The 17,968-nt window shown below is 35.1% G+C and overlaps 1 protein-coding gene across 18 annotated transcripts in view; it reads right to left on the reverse strand.

Moving 5' to 3' along the window:
• Window positions 1-222: 222 nt before the first annotated feature.
• Window positions 223-17,968, reverse strand: part of PUS7L (pseudouridine synthase 7 like) — a 39,061-nt gene continuing 21,315 nt past the window's right edge. For 11 of the 18 annotated variants that reach the window (XM_067696243.1, XM_067696254.1, XM_067696239.1 and 8 more), the window contains 5 exons: window positions 17,560-17,840; window positions 14,126-14,179; window positions 9,840-12,548; window positions 1,732-2,212; window positions 223-446 (listed from right to left, as the gene is read on the reverse strand). In XM_067696243.1, coding sequence (XP_067552344.1) covers window positions 12,222-12,548; window positions 14,126-14,179; window positions 17,560-17,840 — 662 coding nt within the window. In that variant the 3' untranslated portion in view covers window positions 223-446; window positions 1,732-2,212; window positions 9,840-12,221. Of the gene's footprint in view, window positions 447-1,731; window positions 6,584-9,839; window positions 12,549-14,125; window positions 14,180-17,559; window positions 17,841-17,968 lie in introns of all 18 variants that reach the window. The other 7 variants (XM_067696251.1, XM_067696242.1, XM_067696241.1 and 4 more) reach the window with 7 other exon arrangements.

Here is a 17,968-nt window from a genome sequence, read left to right on the forward strand (position 1 = left end):
CGTTATAATATTTTATTCAAGTATAATCTACCTACAGTGAAATATACAGATCTTAAGTGTACACAGTCTAACAAGTTTTAACAAATTTATAAATCTATTTACCCCATCCCAAACAAGACGTAGAATATTTCCTTCACCCAAAAATTTCCCCTCCGGCCCTTAGATCCAACTCCCCTTGCTTCTGCCCCCACCGTACACACATACACACTGAAGCAACAACCGTTCTGATTTTTATTACCACAATTTATTTTGCCTTTTTTGAATTTCATATAAATGGAATCACAGCACATGTCCTCTTTTTGTTCCTGGCTTCCCTCATGCAATACAATATTTTTGATATTCATCATGCCGTTGCATGTATCTTAAATTTTTTCTTTTATTGCCTGAATACACCACCATCTCTTCATCCATTTTCCTTTTATAGACGTTTGGGTGGTTTCCAGTTGCTGAAATAAATAAATAAAGTCACTGTGAACATTTTTGTACAACATTTTGTACATTTTTTGTGGATGTATTTTTCATTAACCTTTGATAAATAAATACTTAGGAATAGGATTGCTGAGTCATATGGTAGGGTATGTTTAAATATATGAAAAACTGCTAAATAGTTTTCCAAGTCATTTGTACCATTTTTCACACAAACAGTTGGCTGTGTTTTGTTATTTAATTAAATATACATACCGATTTGGGGTGAACTGACATCTTAACAATATTGAGTCTTCCAGGCAATGAACAGCATATCCGTCTCAATTTTCTTAGGTTTTTTTTTTTTCCTTCTCCCAGAAATGTTTTAGTGTCAATGGTATAGAGGACATGTAAGCTTTTGTTAAGTATGTTCCTAAATATTTCATGTTTTATGCTATTGTAAATAGTATTGTTTTTAAAATACCATTGTTCAATTATTCATCCCTATTATATAGAAATAAAGTTGACTTTTGTACATTGACTTTGTAGTTTGTGAACTGGCTAAAATCATTTATTAGTTCCAGCTGTTTGTTTTGTTCTTCTTGTAGATTCCTTTGTATTTTCTATGTATAAAATCACATTGTCTTCCAAAGATAAAAATTTAATTTTTCCTTTCCGAACTTTATGCATTTAATTTCTTTTCCTTGCTTTACCCTAGTGGCTAGAACCTCTAACAGAATTGATGAGTGCAGACATCATTGCCTGTTTTCTGATCTTAAGAGAAACTGTTCTATATTTCACTATTAAGTTTACTCTTCATTATGGATCACATTTTCTTGCTTCATTGAATGTTTTATTGTTTTAAATTTCATTGCCAACATTAAGCATAAAGGATCAGTATTATTTTAATTATTTCCCAAACAGTACAAGTGTCTTCCTAATTTGGCTGTTGGAAAGGAAAGCTGTTTATTCTGATTCTCTCTAGGAGTTGAGTTGCTTTGCAACTGGCCCAGTTTTAGTTAGGGTGTGTTTATCTACCCTCAGATATGGAAGCTAACATGGTTCTCTGCTAACTATGAAGAACTCATCTCACCCCAGTACTCAGTCCATCATGCCTTCCTTGCATCCAAGACTATTTTATAATTCCATAGAAAAGTATAATTTTTATTTTGTCCCAGATTTTCTTGTTTCCACAAACACAAAGGTCTTTTATATCCTTTTACATCCTAACCATTAATATTTTGTGATTTCTTGTGTGTGTGTGTGTGTGTGTGTGTGTGTTTAAATCTTCAAATATTTAGGAGAGTTCAACTTCGTTCTCCTTACCTTTTTCGTCCCTTGTATTCTCATTGTCTACTGCTTTTTGTGCTTGCTTCAATTTCATCTTCATTTCTCTGATGGTTCTGTCTTCTGCACCTTTCTTGAAATCTGCTGTCTCAGGTTTCCTCTCCTCCCTCCTTTATCTTGTGTTATATTTCCTACGTTTTCTTTCTTCTTCCATTTCTTTGTCTTCTTTCACAGAAGTGATTTCTTTACCAAAAAATAAAATAAAAGCGTGTCACAATTTTTATCTTCATGGTCACCTTTTTGCAGGCTGTTGGTAAATTTTGCTGCTCTTTTCCACAACTTTATCTTTTTTCCCCACATGTTTATCTTTGTGTTGAGAGTGTGCCAGTTTCCTTTGCTACTCATTGTTGAATGACTTGAATTTTCCTGGGCCAGCTATTTGCAGGAGGTTCTTGGTTAGGCGGGAGAGGCCAGGATAATCTTCCATGATTTATAACTCAAAGATGCTCTCTTCTGTTTCCTACAAATACAACATCATTATTTGAGATGCTTCGTTTGGCCTCAAACCACGTTTGGCAGTGTTTTTGCCACCAGCCTTACCTACCAAAATTTTCTCTTCAGGGTAGACCTGTCATATTTAGGAAAAGCCTTTCTTGCTGCTTCTGAGATCTGCTGTTACTGAACCCTCTTGCCACTTTTTTCCCCACATCCTACCATGCAACCTTTTTCAGGTCTCAGCTGCTCTTGGCAGTTCTTACATGCACTTAAAATTTGCTTATCATATTGTTTGCTGGTTTAAAAAAAAATGCTGTTTTCCTTATTGCTCTTATATGATTTCCATTCAGGAAAAGGGGTAAAAGCCCACTTGCACAACCACATTCATATCACAAGTCACCTGAAGGTGTTTAGACCAGAGACCTAAGTTTAAGACTTATAAGACTTATTGTCTCTTGGATGACATTAAACTCAATTATAAAAACAGTAACCAAGGATTTAAACGTTAAGTTCTCTAATTTGTCTTATTAAACACATGTGGAATATTTCCTAATAGCTCCTATTAGGAGAAATTATATTCCACTGCAATTACTAGAGCAATTAAGCTGATTGCCAAAATACTTTACTTGATTTGTCACCTAGAAAGTGACTGTATGATAAAAATAAGCATTCTAACACTCCAGAAATAGGCAGAGAAAATTCTAAGATAGCCCCCCAGTTTTCCTTGGAGCATTAAAACATGGAGAAGAATACCTAGCAGAGTTAGATGAGCAAGGAGGGGGTTATAAGTACAAGGATATATTTCACTGTGAAATTAGAGTAGGCATTGAAGTTGAAGGCTGGCTCCTAGTGAGTTTTCTTCTGGGAACACTAGAAACCATCAGTACAAAGGTCACAGAAGTATTTTATGAAGCCAACTACTTATGACTTTTTGTGGCTATGGAACTGATCAAGCCAGTTGTCAAATGCAGACTGAGAGCATGGGGGCATGAACAAAAAAGAAAGAAAAGTAAAGGAGAAACACACAAGGAAATAAATATGAGTAGTCATATTTATTATGCATGTATTTTCTAATATTTTTTTGTTTTTAATATAGTCTTAAAAATGCAGAATGCAGAATGATCATACTCTCCTCCACTCTATCTGGCTCTATATAATGTAGTGTTCTCCAGCCTCTTCCCTCACATGCAGAAAATGATATTTGTATCACACTAATGTAGGCTGGAAAGAATTCAGGGGTATGAGTTAGTGAAAAACAATATTGCTTTTATATAATTATGATAAGAAAAATAAAACATACCTACTATGGAAGATATTAAATACTGAATACATATGAAGTTTCAAAATAAAGTATTTTCAAAATTTTAATAAGAAATTTGAGCTTGCTTCTCTGACCATAATGTTTTAATCATGGATTTTGTGTGTGAAATAGCAACATCTGCACACCTCCTGGTCAAAACTTATCATTAAGAGAATAAGTGTTTGTGACAATGCCTAGAAAATAGTAAATACTATATATACATAACTGCATAAAATTTTGTGGGAAAAATTTTAAATCTTTTTTTTACAATCATTCAAAATTTACAACACAAAATTTACAAATTATGTTTGAAGAAGCTAACTCTTCCTATTCTTCTTGAAATATTCAATGTTAAAATTTTTCATGACAATGGAAATGATTCTTGTATTGAATCAAATGTCTGTTATCAAGTATATCAAACTAATCACAAAACTCTAACCTGTAGGGAACACATTGTTAGAGCAATCATCCTGCACCAAGTTTGGATGTTATAACCGTTTTCATTCTTTTAGTATTAGATATTATACCACACCATTCCAATTTATCAAAGATTAAAATTAATCAATGTTTACCCTTTTTTACAGCTAATACCACCTTAGATCATTAACCCCTTTTAGTCCCCTCCCAGGTGCTATGTTTTAATTTATCATCCTTATTTAACCCACAAGATATTGCGGATATTATCATTTTATCAAGAAAATGTTTGTTTATATTTAGCCACATATTTACCACTTTTCCTGTTCATCATTCATTCCTCCACCTTAGGCTTTTGATTTGAGATCCTCTACCTTCTGCCTGAAGCTTGTTTTTGTTCTAATTTCCTCTGGTGAGAGTCAGTACTTAGCTGTAAACTTTCTCAATTATTTCATTATATTCCATTGTTGCTCTGGAGAGTAAGCTATCACACACCCTGAGAATAATCTTTACCCAGCTGCTTTTAAGATTTTTCTTTTTATTACTGATGTGCTGCATATTCACTATGATGTATCTCAATCTGGCTTTATTATTATTTACACTACTGGGGATTCATTGGACTTCTGAAATCTGTATTTTAGTGTCTTATTAGTTCCAGATAACTCTCAGCCACTATCTGTTCAACTATTGCCTTTACCTTATTCTTTCTCCTTTCCTTCAGATTCTAATTAAATGTATTTTGAATTTTCTCACTCTATCCTCCGTGTCTCATCTCTGTAATTTTTTTAAATCTCATTGCTCCTTTCTGGATTTTTTTGGGCCCAACTTACTAATTTGCTTTCAATTTTGTGTAATGTTATTAAACTCATGAGTTTTAAGTTTTGATTACTACATTTTCACTTCTAGAAAGTCTGCTGGTTCTTTTTCAAATATACTAGATTGTGTTGTAGCTTCTTGTTCCCTGCAGATTTTCAAGGTCATCTCTTACTTCTTTAAAAATAGTTAACATGAAGTCCATGTCTATTATTCTGAAGTCCTGCAGGTCTATTTATATTGTCTTTTGTTTTTGCTGACACTTATTCATGATGCCTTGCTTTTTTTTTTTCTGTGCTGCTTACTGTCTTTGAACATGTATGGGAAACCTGGGATGAATGCAACTTGCTCAAGAGAACATTTGTGTTGGCTCTGTGACATGACTGGAGTCACTACCACTTAATTTCAAACCAAGTTCATGGCTTAAGAGTCTCTGGATTCTGTAAGAAAAAGCATCTGAGTTTCAGCTCTGGCTCCGTGTTTCACCCTTCTCAAGGTTCTTAATTGTACTCTATCTCTGTGTCCTCATCTATAAAATAAAAGTAATGGTACTTATCCCATAGGTAAGTGCTTATTGGTAAGATGTAAAATGCTAAGCACATAGTGCTCAATGATTAACAGCCATTATCATTTTGTCACTTAGTGAGTCTTCCCCCAGGTTGCCTTAATGTCATAAAGTACTAGAAATATACAGGTAAATTCAGAGATGGGCAGAAATTAAATAATGACTAGTTAACCAAAGTGAACTGAGGCATTTTGCATTAGGAATCAGCAGAGCAAAGTAGTTATCACCATGGGCCTTGAAAACAAAAAGAGCTAGGGTAAACTCTCTTTGCAACCTAGGGTAAGCGCTACTTAACCTCTTCAAGCCCTAGAATCTTCATTTGTAACATGAGAATGGTTATATTCCCTGACAGCTTGTTCTGAGTTGTTAAGTGAAATTCTACAATGCATTTAATATTTAAATCAAAAGTAGGCATTTTTCAGGTAGTGATGACAAAGATGAAACCATTAAAATTATTTTGGCAATTCATGTAAAAGTGGAAAGGCATTATAATGAGTTCCAATTCTAATACTCTAAACTTTCTGTGAGGGTAAAAGGCTATTTTAGAACTTTCCTGAGATACATATATTTACCAAGTAACTTTACTAAGGTGTGTTTGTGGTATTCATTCAGCATTTTTAAGCCTACTACATGTCAGGCACTGATGGGTACCTGAGGTATAAAGAAGAATGCCCTTAAATAGTTAGTAGTAGATGAGCCAGATATTCAATCAAATAAGTATAACATGATATGAACAGTATGAGTGTTACGAGAACACAGATTTCACAGACAAGGCATTTATTTTACCTAAACAGAGAGGACTTTCTGCCATGGAGAATGGGAGGTTGAGGTACAAAACATGGGAAAACTTGCTATATTTGGCAAGGAGCAAACAGAACTTAACCAGAAGGTATGTATTAGAGAGTAAGAGGCAGATGACATTTGGAAGATAATCTGAAACCATGCTGTACATGTCTACATGTGCTGTGTTTAGGAATCTGGACTTTCATTCCATAGGTACTGGGAAGCCCCTGAAATGTTATATGGTCTCAACACAATGACAGGATCAGATTTCTACTTTTTTTTTTGGTGGGGGGGGGGAGCGGTAACTGACATGAGTATATATACAAAGATAGACCAGTTAGAGTGAAGAATGGGGGCGGTCAGTTAGAAAATTATCACAACAATCAAAACGAGAGAGAATATGTACATTAAAAACACAACCATCAAATGCTTCACTTTGAAATTAAAGTTTTCTCTTTCAATGCCTTGGAAGAATGTTCTTTGAATTCAGAATAACTGCTTCCTCGTTCTTCTATTGGTTCCTAAATGTGAAAAGTGCATTGCTATTATTTATATACCATAAAATCGATTAGATTTCCCTTAAGGTATTTTATGGAAAAATTAGTTTCCTTTTGAAAATCATATGCAAAAAAAAAAACCACCAGATTTTATTATAACCTAAAGAAACTATAAAGATTATTTATAGAAAGAGTCTTCATCTTCCCTTTCCAGAAAAGAACACTGGTCCTTTATGACCAGGGGTGGGGATGGGAACAATAATCAGCTAAGATTAACACCCTATTGTAGTGAAAGCTTCAGAATCCTGACATAACCAGTCTAAGAAAATGCCAGTAAGGCTTATCAGAAAAGGGTGACTTGGAATCAAAGCATAAAGAACTAAGTCCCTAACCCTCTCCACTCTCCACCCATCTTGCTGCTCAAACACCCTCAGCTAAGGAGTGAGTGACCAGCTCTTTGTTCTCCTCCCTTTAAAAACAACCAAATAGCTCTTGTTTCAACTCCATGATTAAATTTCCTCTTTGTAACAGAAAATATTGGTAATTGAGTTGGGTATTTAGGAAGGAAACTGATACAGAAAAGACAATTTAATGTTTCTTATATTTTGCCACATTTTCCAATGTCTAAATATAAATAATTTCATGGGTATTGTGACTTCTCTCCATGAGTAAAATTTTCCTTTAATAAGACAGGCCTGTGTACACAGGCAGAGTAAATTAGCTCCTGCCTCCCAGTTGCTGAGAAAACGAATTGCTTAAGAAGATTAGAGTCATTTTCTTTACTTAAAGGTATTCCTGACAACCCACACTGAAATTACACAAGATTAACTCTGCTAACACCATTTCCCATTCTTTAAACTATAGCTTTCGAGAAAGAAGCATTTAGACTGAATACTTCAAAGCATATTTTAAGAGGAGATCTCAAAATGCGTGGAGATGCTAATATAGGTATCACTTAAAGATTCAGAATGAGGTGCTGAGAGGTCAAGAAACCTATTATTCGTCATACAGTGAGCCGTAAGTGAAATGCAAAGACGCTGCTTGTTTTTCCCTTCGCCATCTAGTGGTCTGTATACTCTTTTTCCAGACGGCATTTCAAATAAAATGGTATCTTCAAGGACATAACACTGTTAATCCCTCAAAGTCAGGGATATTATCTGTTTGTCTTTCCCCATAGCATCTTACAGAGTGCCTTTAACTTAGGGGCACTCAAATGTCTGTGGATTATTATGTCATATATTTGGCATTGCTTTGTGGCTTATCAGAAATATGTAAAGCAGAAGGGCTTAGAAAAAAAAAGATTAAAACAGTACCATGAGACATCAAGCTATTTGTAAGAATCTTTCTGAATCTGAAAGCAAAATCCATAGCACAGGTACTAAACCTTACTTATATTAACTGCCATTAGTACTGTTAAAATGTACAATGCAGAAATTTCTCTCTCTGGCAATATGTTGGCATGACCCACCAGAACCATTCTCAAAAAAATGCAATCATAATCCATCAGTTCCCTTACCTTACCCTCTCTGAAGCTTCAGTATTCTTTAATTAATTGCAAAATTAATATACAAATGTATTCTTATTTAAATACCCAAACATTTCAGAAGTAAATAAAGAAAAAAATGAAAAGTCCTATTTCTCTTACTCCCTATGTCTCCCTCCAACCTCTTCTCCTATCCTGACATTAACACAAGAAAATTCTGCACTGTTATATGCAGCTTCGTTTCTTCTTGGTCTCTTAAGGGTAGTTCCCAGGTGGAAAATATTGAGGCACACTGACCTAGATAGTTCTTAAAGATCTAAATTTGAATGAACTGCTGAATTCCCAGATTTAGAAATACGTAGTTCTTTCCACTTACAAAAAAATAAATAAAAGTGTGCTGAACTGTAATTACTTTATGCTAAGATAGAGTCAGATCAGATCTCAAGGGAAATTCATTAACCATTCAACTGTAAAACTTTCATCAGAGAGTACAGTAAAGTAATATTAACTATAATAACACAAGCTGACACTTACCGAGAATTTACTAGGTGCTGGGCACTGTTCTTGGTGTTTCATAAGATTTTCTAAAAGAAAATCCCTATCAGTGAAATTTTAAGATATGGCATGTGATCATTAGTACTTGTGTTCATAGTATCTTGCATTTGTGTATTTTTCATTATTTTGTTTGATGCAGTACAGTCCTGGACTGAAAAATGATTACTAACATTACTTCACACCTGAGATCACAACAGAGAAATTCAGTGGGTTACTAAAGGGACACCCTACTGCAGTGGTAGAGGCACTCTCTGAGTTCAGGCACTCTCACTATTTCCCAAACTTCAATCATTCATGTACTGCTGTCATAATTACTGTTATATCTATACTAGTAGTTCCTTATTACCTTTACACTGAGTTCCTCATTTTAAAATTTATTTTTGCAAGAAACATCACATAAGTTGAAAACCAAGATTATTTGCCATAAAAAAGGTAACTAGAAAAATAAACTCAATAAAACAAAGCAGTATTATGAAATTCTAGTTAGATATTGTTGCTTGCTGGTATTCCTGAGCCTCAGGCCTGCACAATCTCTGTTAAAAAGGTAAATCCAGCAAGTGACATATGTAAACTCATTTCAGCCAGCTTTCTCCTTGTCTTAAACAGAATGGTTGATTAACAGATTAAAAGAGTATGGGGGGGGTAAACAATCCTCTCACTGTACTTTTTCAATGATATTTAATACTGTACCAGGTATCATCTAAAGTAACCCTCTATAACCTATAATGATGTTGCCCATCATTGAGTTACAAGTCCCAAAATGTCCTGGAAAATACCGCAAAATGCTTTGGAAATTTCCTAAACGATCTCCTTTGCTTTTATTTTGGTTTCAAAACTTCAAAAGGAATCTCGTTTCTCTCAAGACCTGCTCCAATATGCCTATTAATCGATATCAAGAAATAAGTTGGTAGAAATAGAAATTATTAACCAAAAATTTTGTTTTCAGAAGGCAAGTATTAGGTAGATGAAAGCAGTACTGCTCTAGGAAGCATAATCAAGTTCCCAAATAGCATCTTGTTTGACCTTGAATAGGTCAGTAAACCACTCAAATATTTTCTCATTTGCAAAAACAGGTAAAACACTACCCACCTACAGGGTGGGTACATGGATTACAATGAGAGGAGTGGCACAACACTCAGAAAAAATGTTACTTGGATCAAAGTTGCATATGACTTCAGTTTATTACAACTTACAAAAGTCCAAGTGTTTTTATCTTAATAAAAAGACCTCCATTTGTTTTACCTTAGTAATCCTGAGGCACTATTGCTCAGTTTCAAATGCAACGCTGAAAATTAAAGCTAATCCAAAGATTCTTCTTCTGAAAGCCTGAAATGCTCCAGAAAAACTGCAAAAACTTAGGTGACTGCTCATCATTTGGTCCAAAGTCTATTCAAGTCCTTACTGAAAAAAAAAAAAAATTAACGTGGCAAATATTATTAGTATATAAAATAATTTTTCACATGAACAGTATCTGAATACATTTTATGGTGACCTGAAATAACTTTAGTGATACCTTTCTTTACACAGGGCCAAAGTACTAAATAAATAAATTAGAAAGATACCTAAAATTATAGTGCCATCTACAGGCAAAGAAAATACTATCAATGACGGCACATTTTTAATGATTTCGTATTTTCTAATTGCTACCCAATGATTAAAAGAAAACTGGGATTTAATTATTTAGTAATTCACTTTCTGATTACATTTATAGGATATAATTTATCATATAAAATAAAGTTAAAACATCATTTCTAAATTTTTTTACTATTTAATATAGCATCATTTCATTTTCGATAAAATATTAAGGCAATAAAAGTAATTTTTAAAATCCATGGTACCACAATCTGAAAGTTTTGTGTCCTGAATTTGTTTATTATTAAAATATATAAAGACAAAAGAGGAACTTTCTAGTATTAAAAAAATTCCAAACATTCTACGATCTTAACAGAATGGCATTTTCATTTTTTTCTGTTCCCTTCCTAACTTGCATCTGTGGACATTGATTTAACAATCACTAAATGCTAGGCACGTTTCTAAGCTGCTTTACATATATTAACTCGGCAAATCATCACAATAATCCTAAGAAGTAGGTTTATTATCATCCCTGTTTTATAGATGTTGAAACTGAAACCCACAAAGCTTGAACAACTTGTCCAAGGCCACACTGCTCTAAGTGGCAGAGGCAAGCTTCAAACTAGGGGAGTCTGTCCCCAGTATCTAAGCTTTTAATCACTATGCTAAAGTGCCTCTCCTGTGTAAAAGCTGCATGCAGTGTATATACTGCATTTGTGTTTTATATATATGGTTAAATATATATATACGTGGTTTTGTGGGGCAACATTTTCTCACATACCTAAAACCTTCATCATCAACTTTAATAACTAAATGTTTTGCCATCAAGTTGTTACATCTCATTTTACTTTTAGTTAGCTAATGCTGGACTTCCAAACTGTTTCTAATTTCTTTCTATATATATAGGAATACTGCACTAAGCAAATTTTGCATTGCAAACAGTTTTTTTCCTTCTTTGGAATTTTATTTCCTTATGCTAATATACCCAAAATGGTTTGACTGACTTAAGTATATAAAAGTGCCACATTACTAATATATAATACTCTTGACAGCTTTTTAAGTCATTATGTAGTGCTACCAGCAATAAAAGAATGCTCAGATTTTCCCAATCAGTATATCCCATTTCCCCCCAAATGTACCTGACGTAAAGTAGATAAGGATAGTTTGTGATGTGGGGTAGTTAAACCAACAAATACAGAATTTTCGAAATGGGTAAAATGTATTTCTTCCTCCAGCAACGTAAAAAGGTGGAGATAATTCTATTGTTTGCTGCTTATGAGACTGGTGCTATCTTGATTCCTTAGATGAGCCCCAAAAGAATCAATAACGCTCAGTCACTAGTACGTGTCAGAGCTGGAGTCTGAGCACAGATCAGCCTGACTCTAAAAATTTATGTTTTAGATGATAGAACAAAAATAACAAAAAAGTGGAGGGTCAATATATGTCAAGATAAAGAAACTGTAGGAAAAATTTTATTTCAATCTTCATCAAAGATTATTTACCTCATAAAGGGGTAAACTACCCTGGGGTAGCTATCATAAATAGAGGGATTATGTTTTCCTAATGTACTGTTCTGATCAATAATTTCAAAAATAGGAGAGAATGGCAATAATTAACAAAATGCTTCATCTATCTTTCCAACCCTGTTTTCATTACAACCTAGTTTCATCTACATTCTAAGCAAGGAGCTTGAGGATATAAACATTACTCCAAAAATGTTTTTCTTTAATGTTATCTTCTTTAATGTCATCCTGCAGTATTATATGCTCCTAACAGTCCAGAAAGACTAACTTTTATAGCACAGACTAAAGGTCACCGAGATATTAGATAATAGAAAGAACAAAGGCTTTGGAGTCTTCAACTCAGATGCTGCCACTTACTAGCTATCCGTCCTCTGGAATGTTAGTATCAAATTCCTACTTCATCAGGATGTTGTGTAATTAAAGGAGATAACAGTTATAATGCTCCTAGCACATGGTAGATGCCCAAGAAACTTTAGCTCCTTTTCCTTTAAAAAGTGGCACATACACGATTATATTAAGGGGATCAGTTTTAAAAGTCATGCTTCATTATTTCCCTCAGACAAACGGTAGCATAACACGAAGCGTCAAGATCAAAAGAGATCAAAAGAGATAAAGTTGCTTCATCGATGTGGGAACCTTCCTTCATGACATCAATATCATGGTCTTCTATTAGTTGGTATGAGAGATTACAGGGATGTTTCAAAATCTTTCTATAGCATCCTGGAACATTCAGTTTCAGAGTAGGTATTTTAAATCTACATGTCTGTAGTCCATCTCTGCTGAGTACTTCCTGGTACCACTTCCCTAGTTTGTTCTTTGGGTACTGAATATTGTATCCAAGCACTGGAAGAACCACCTGTGCAATGAAAGGGAAAAAAAAAAGATACGTGAAACAGCCTTCGGAAAAATATTTGATCATATTTTAAATTTACTTTTATGACTGGGACCTGGATCTGTAAAAACAGACTCAGGATATCAACATTACAATCAGTCTAAAACATGCTATTGAGTATTACACTACTTTGATTCTTTTTAACGCTGCCCAGAAAAGAGAAGACCCAACTAAAATCAAGAAGGACTCTTAAAGGACTTCCCTGGTGGTCCAGTGGTTAAGAATCCGCCTTCCAATGTAAGAGACACATGTTCGATCCCTGGTCGGGGAACTAAGATCCCATATGCCGCAGAGCAACTAAGCCCCCACCACAACTACCAAGCTTGCATGCCTCAACAAGAGAGCCCTCGTGTCACAAACTACAGAGCCCACGCACTCTGGAACCCTCATGCCACAACTAGAGAAGCCCACACACCGCGACAAAGACCCAGCGCAGCCAAAAATAAATAAATAAATAATGATAATAACTAACTAACTAACTAAATATTGTGTTTGCATGGTATATCTAAAAAAAAAAAAAGGACTCAATTACCAAGGCAACCAACTCAAGTTGGATATTATTAGACAAACTGCTGTTAATGTAGAAGAGATGAAACAAGAAGTTGAGGTACACTTAATTAGCCAACAGACTTCATCTTTGTGCAGTTATACAATCCTAAAAGCATATTCTTTCCGGAACACAAAGAATAACCTTTACTACTCAATCACGTAACTGGTATTTTGGCTGATAATTTTGCATTTCTCTTACTTATTTAAAAACATGGGGCTTCTCTGGTGGCACAGTGGTTAAGAATCCACCTGCCAATGCAGGGGACATGGGTTTGAGCCCTGGTCCGGGAAGATCCCACATGCCGTGGAGCAACTAAGCCCATGAGCCACAACTACTGAGCCTGCGCTCTAGAGCCCGCGAACCACAACTACCGAGCCACGTGCCACAACTACTGAAGCCCACGCGCCTTGAGCCTGTGCTCCGCAACAAGAGAAGCCACTGCAATGAGAAGCCCATGCACCGCAACGAAGAGTTGACCCCGCTCACCACAACTAGAGAAAAGCCGCGCACAGCAAGGAAGACCCAACGCAGCCAAAAGGTAGTCAGAAAAAGGAACAAGGTAAAAAACTCAAATACACACAACATGACTGAATTTCATATTCGTTATGCTCACTGAAAGAAGCCAGACACAAAAGGCCATAAACTATATGATTCCATTTCTATGATACTCTTTCAAAGGCAAAACCATAGAACAGAAAAGAGCTGAGTCAGGGCTGGGGCAGGGGTGGGGGGTGACTACAAAGGGGCACAGGAAGTTTGGGGGAGACATGAAACTGTTATCTTGATTTTTGTGGTGGTCATATGACTTTATACGTATATCAAAACTTGCAGAACTGTAAACTGAGAAGAGTGAATTTTATTATATAAATTATAACTGAATTAAAAGTGGTAAAAAAAAGGAGCAAGGAAGGGAACTGGTTAATATATATTGTCTTTTGGGCACAATGTGTACATTTAGATCTAAATGATACTAATTTTTAAGCACGTTTACCTGATGTATTGCATATGTATTAGCTGATTCCTCTTCTTCAGTTACTAGATGAACCTATTTTTTAAAAACATGATGAAAATACAGATGATTTTCAAATGTTCCAAATTCCCTCAATTTTCCCTAACTCTGTTATGTACAATTTGACTCCTTAGCTGAATGCACACATACCCAAACAAGACCTTTTCACAATTTCTTTCCAGAGGAGTAGACTACTTAAAAATTAGAATGATTCTTCCTGCTTTAAGCCCTGATAACTCCATGGAAATACACAGAGAATGTTGGGCAGCTAACACTCTGAAGCAACACATTCACCTCAGTTACCAACGATCTTTTTCTAAACTGCAAAGTTGTTTTTTCTTACTATGCTGAATCAAGAATCTGCCTCTGTGAGACCACCCAACCTCTGTCCCTAACAAATGTCATAATAATCTATGAGAAGTAGTGCTGCTCAAAATGCGTTTCATAGACTAGTAATAGGTGTCACACATACGAGGCAAAAAAAAAAGAGGTGAGTGATAAGCTACGTTTGAGAAATGTTGCTCTAGGACAGAGAATAATTCTGATTTCTCGGGCACATGAAAGCTCAAGTATAAAGGCAGCTGTCATCATTCCATGAGGATTACAACAGCCTCATTTTCCTAAAGCATTCATCATATAATATAATGTCTAGATCTTCTCTAAACCTGCTTGCTTTCCCAATTCTCCCTACTCTTATCAATAATGTCTCTCCTTTTTTGTTTTTCCATTTTGGATTTATTTGTTTGTTTACATGTAAATAACCCATTTTAACTGCTGCACTCAGAAATGGACATAACACTCCAGATGTGATCTGACCAAATACATGGGGCTATGATCTCTCTTGCATCATTACTTCCAGCTTTTTGTCTTTCACAAATTCATAAGCATACCTACAATGCTGCAATTTAAGTAATTTATGAAAATACTGAACAAACATGGTCAAGTACAGAGTACCATGTTTTGTCTTTAGAGAACTCCCTCCAGGTTGATATCAATCAATAAATTAACGAACATGATTTTGCTGTATGGCTGCTCTGCAAAGATGAATTCACCATTCTCATTGTCTAACTCACATTTTTCCATCTTGTTCACAAAAAAACTATACGACAATCTGCCAAGTCACTTGAAATTAAGATATATAGGTAGTCCTAGTAGTTCTATCAAAAAGGGACTCAGTTTCCTACAATTTTTAATGCAGATGCACAACATGACATGTTCTATATACCATTTATTAGAAATATTAGTTTGTCTTTTTCCTTTTCATATTTTATGTCTTTTTTGGTTTTATTTTGGTTTTTTTCTTTAACTTCTTATTTTATATTGGAGTAGAGTTGATTAACAATGCTGTGTTAGTTTCAGGTGTACAGCAAAGTGATTCAGTTATACATATTTTACGTCTTGAGACTCCAGTTCCTGCCTTTTCTTTTCTCAGTGCTAACTAATAAAGTATAAATGATTGATCTTAAAAATATAGACACTTTTGCTGCTAATAAAAGGAAACTCTGCAAAATGTAAAGGAGAAAATATTCTCTTTTCTACTACATCTCCTGAAAGAAAAGCAGATTCAATCTTGATCACAAAACTATCCGTGCAAATGTTACATGGAACAAAGAAGTCGTATAAGATATGCATTTCAGAGATTATTGTTATATTTTGTCAGAGTAATCTTTAACTTCTGAAAATCTGAATTAGAAATGGCTGACCTACTAAATAATGTGTTGCCTAGGTAATATTTAAACGGACATGTTTTCTGAAAGGTGTTAAAAAACTTGTGCTTTTTTCATTATTTATCAAAATGGAATCAACTGACATATCTCTTCTTCCACTCATATGAGGTAAAATAAAACCTACGATGCTGCTAGATTTTTTCTTACACAGTTTCAGAGTCTGTGTCTCAGTTAAATGACCATTCTTAATGATTTATGCTCTTAGTGATCACTTTATCTAAATATTCATAAGCCATTCATTTAATAAAATAGTAAAGCAGACATCTTTGTTCTGGCTCACTCATCACTCAGCCTTTACTCTCTCTTTTCTGGTAGTGCACCTGCGTTTTCCTGGGAGCTTTCCTCCCAGTTCTTAAATGTGGTTTGGATGGGATGGTTCCAGGAAGGAGCCCTTGGAACATAGGTTTTGCCAATCACATACTCCAGTCCACAATAACTGGTCGGGGGACATGTGACCCAAGCCAAGCCATTCCTAGCCACTGAGGCTCAATTCCATGGCTTTGATTGAAACTGTTGGGAAAGAAAAGCCCTCTTTTCTGGAGAAGAAACTGAGAATGGATCTAACAGAGAGGAAAGCAGAGCTGCAAGATAAAGCAAATGAGACGGATGATTCAGGACACTGCTTAAGCCCCTTGATACAGCTGTGCCTGAATCAATCATGCGCTTTTAGTTATGAGGGCCAAGAAACTCCTGTCTGTTTTCCTTAAGTTAGTCTGAGGTGGGTTTCCATCACTTGAAACCAAAAAAATCCTTAATTCATACATCTAGAACTCTGCCATTAATTTAGAACAAGCTTCCTTTATGGAAAGTTCAGTCTATTTTTCTCCATTTTTGAAAAACTGGGCCATGCCCTATCTCTAGATGCGGACACCTTTTCTACACTCCACAATTTCTCTCGTAGAGACTAATCTGGGCTAGGAATCAGACAACAGATTAAGTGCTACCTATGTCACTTAATCTGTCTCCTCTCCAGCCTGGGTCTCAATTTCATTTCTATAAAATGGGAATTAGAAAAGAGGGTCTCTAAAATCTTTTTGTCTTCTAAAGGTCAATGATTTTATGATGTTATATACAAAAGCACTACTCAAATCCCTTAATTTTTAAAATATACTTGTGAGATTGAATTAAGATAATGATGGAGAATAGTCTGCTCTTTTTGCATTACAATACTATAAAATAAATGTCCTTACATGATTTACGGAATTAAATTTCATTATTTAGTTCAATCCCACAGAGATTAAAATACTATAAAAATACTAGTTGGATGGGGAGGATATGGAAGGATCAATTTTTACAATACAAACTTATATTTCATTAATATAAATGCCTCTAAGATACTGTTACGAGGGAAAAAAGCAAGTTGTAAAATCGCACCTATATAAAAGAAACGCACATGACATTACATACCCTATATACCATTATTATAAAAATCTTATTCTAAAGAATGTGTTCTTTAAAGGAAGGTTTACTATCTTTGTAACTTTCATTTCATACCACTAACTATTTTTATTTTTCCATTCAATAGCATGTTAAGCGTCAGCTGACAGCAGAGTAGAAGCAGGAGATGAGCAAATATAAGTTAAAAAAAAAAAAGAAGAGCATGTTTAGTTTTAAATTGTTTCTAAAATAAGGGCTTCTGAAAATTAGTATTCCTGGTGTGGTAATTACTCTTGATGAAATGACACTTACTTTACTACTTGGTAAATGCTCATCATCAATATCTTCATCCAAACAGACCAAATCACCCTCCACCACTCTTGATCCATAGGTTGCAAGTCTGTAAGATACTGCCTCATTCCAGATTTTGCTGCTATATGCATGAACATAGAATATGCGCATGGAATGGGGGAAAGAGAACCACGCCTGGATACAGCCCTCCTCTGTCATGCCAAAGCGATGCAAGGACTCCAACAATGCTCTCTCCCGAACTTTGAATTCAGGCATCAGTGAAAGTGTGCCTTTAGCATCCTCTGAATAAAGCGAAGATCAGTTAGTCACTTTTATTTAAAGGCCACGCTCTCTAAATGAACTGAGCTATCCTGGGAACCTGAATATGAAGATGATGCTCAGCACCAACTATAAACCAGAGCTACACTTG

The sequence above is a fragment of the Pseudorca crassidens genome, chromosome 11 (genome assembly GCF_039906515.1).
Source record: "Pseudorca crassidens isolate mPseCra1 chromosome 11, mPseCra1.hap1, whole genome shotgun sequence".
NCBI lineage: Eukaryota > Metazoa > Chordata > Mammalia > Artiodactyla > Delphinidae > Pseudorca > Pseudorca crassidens.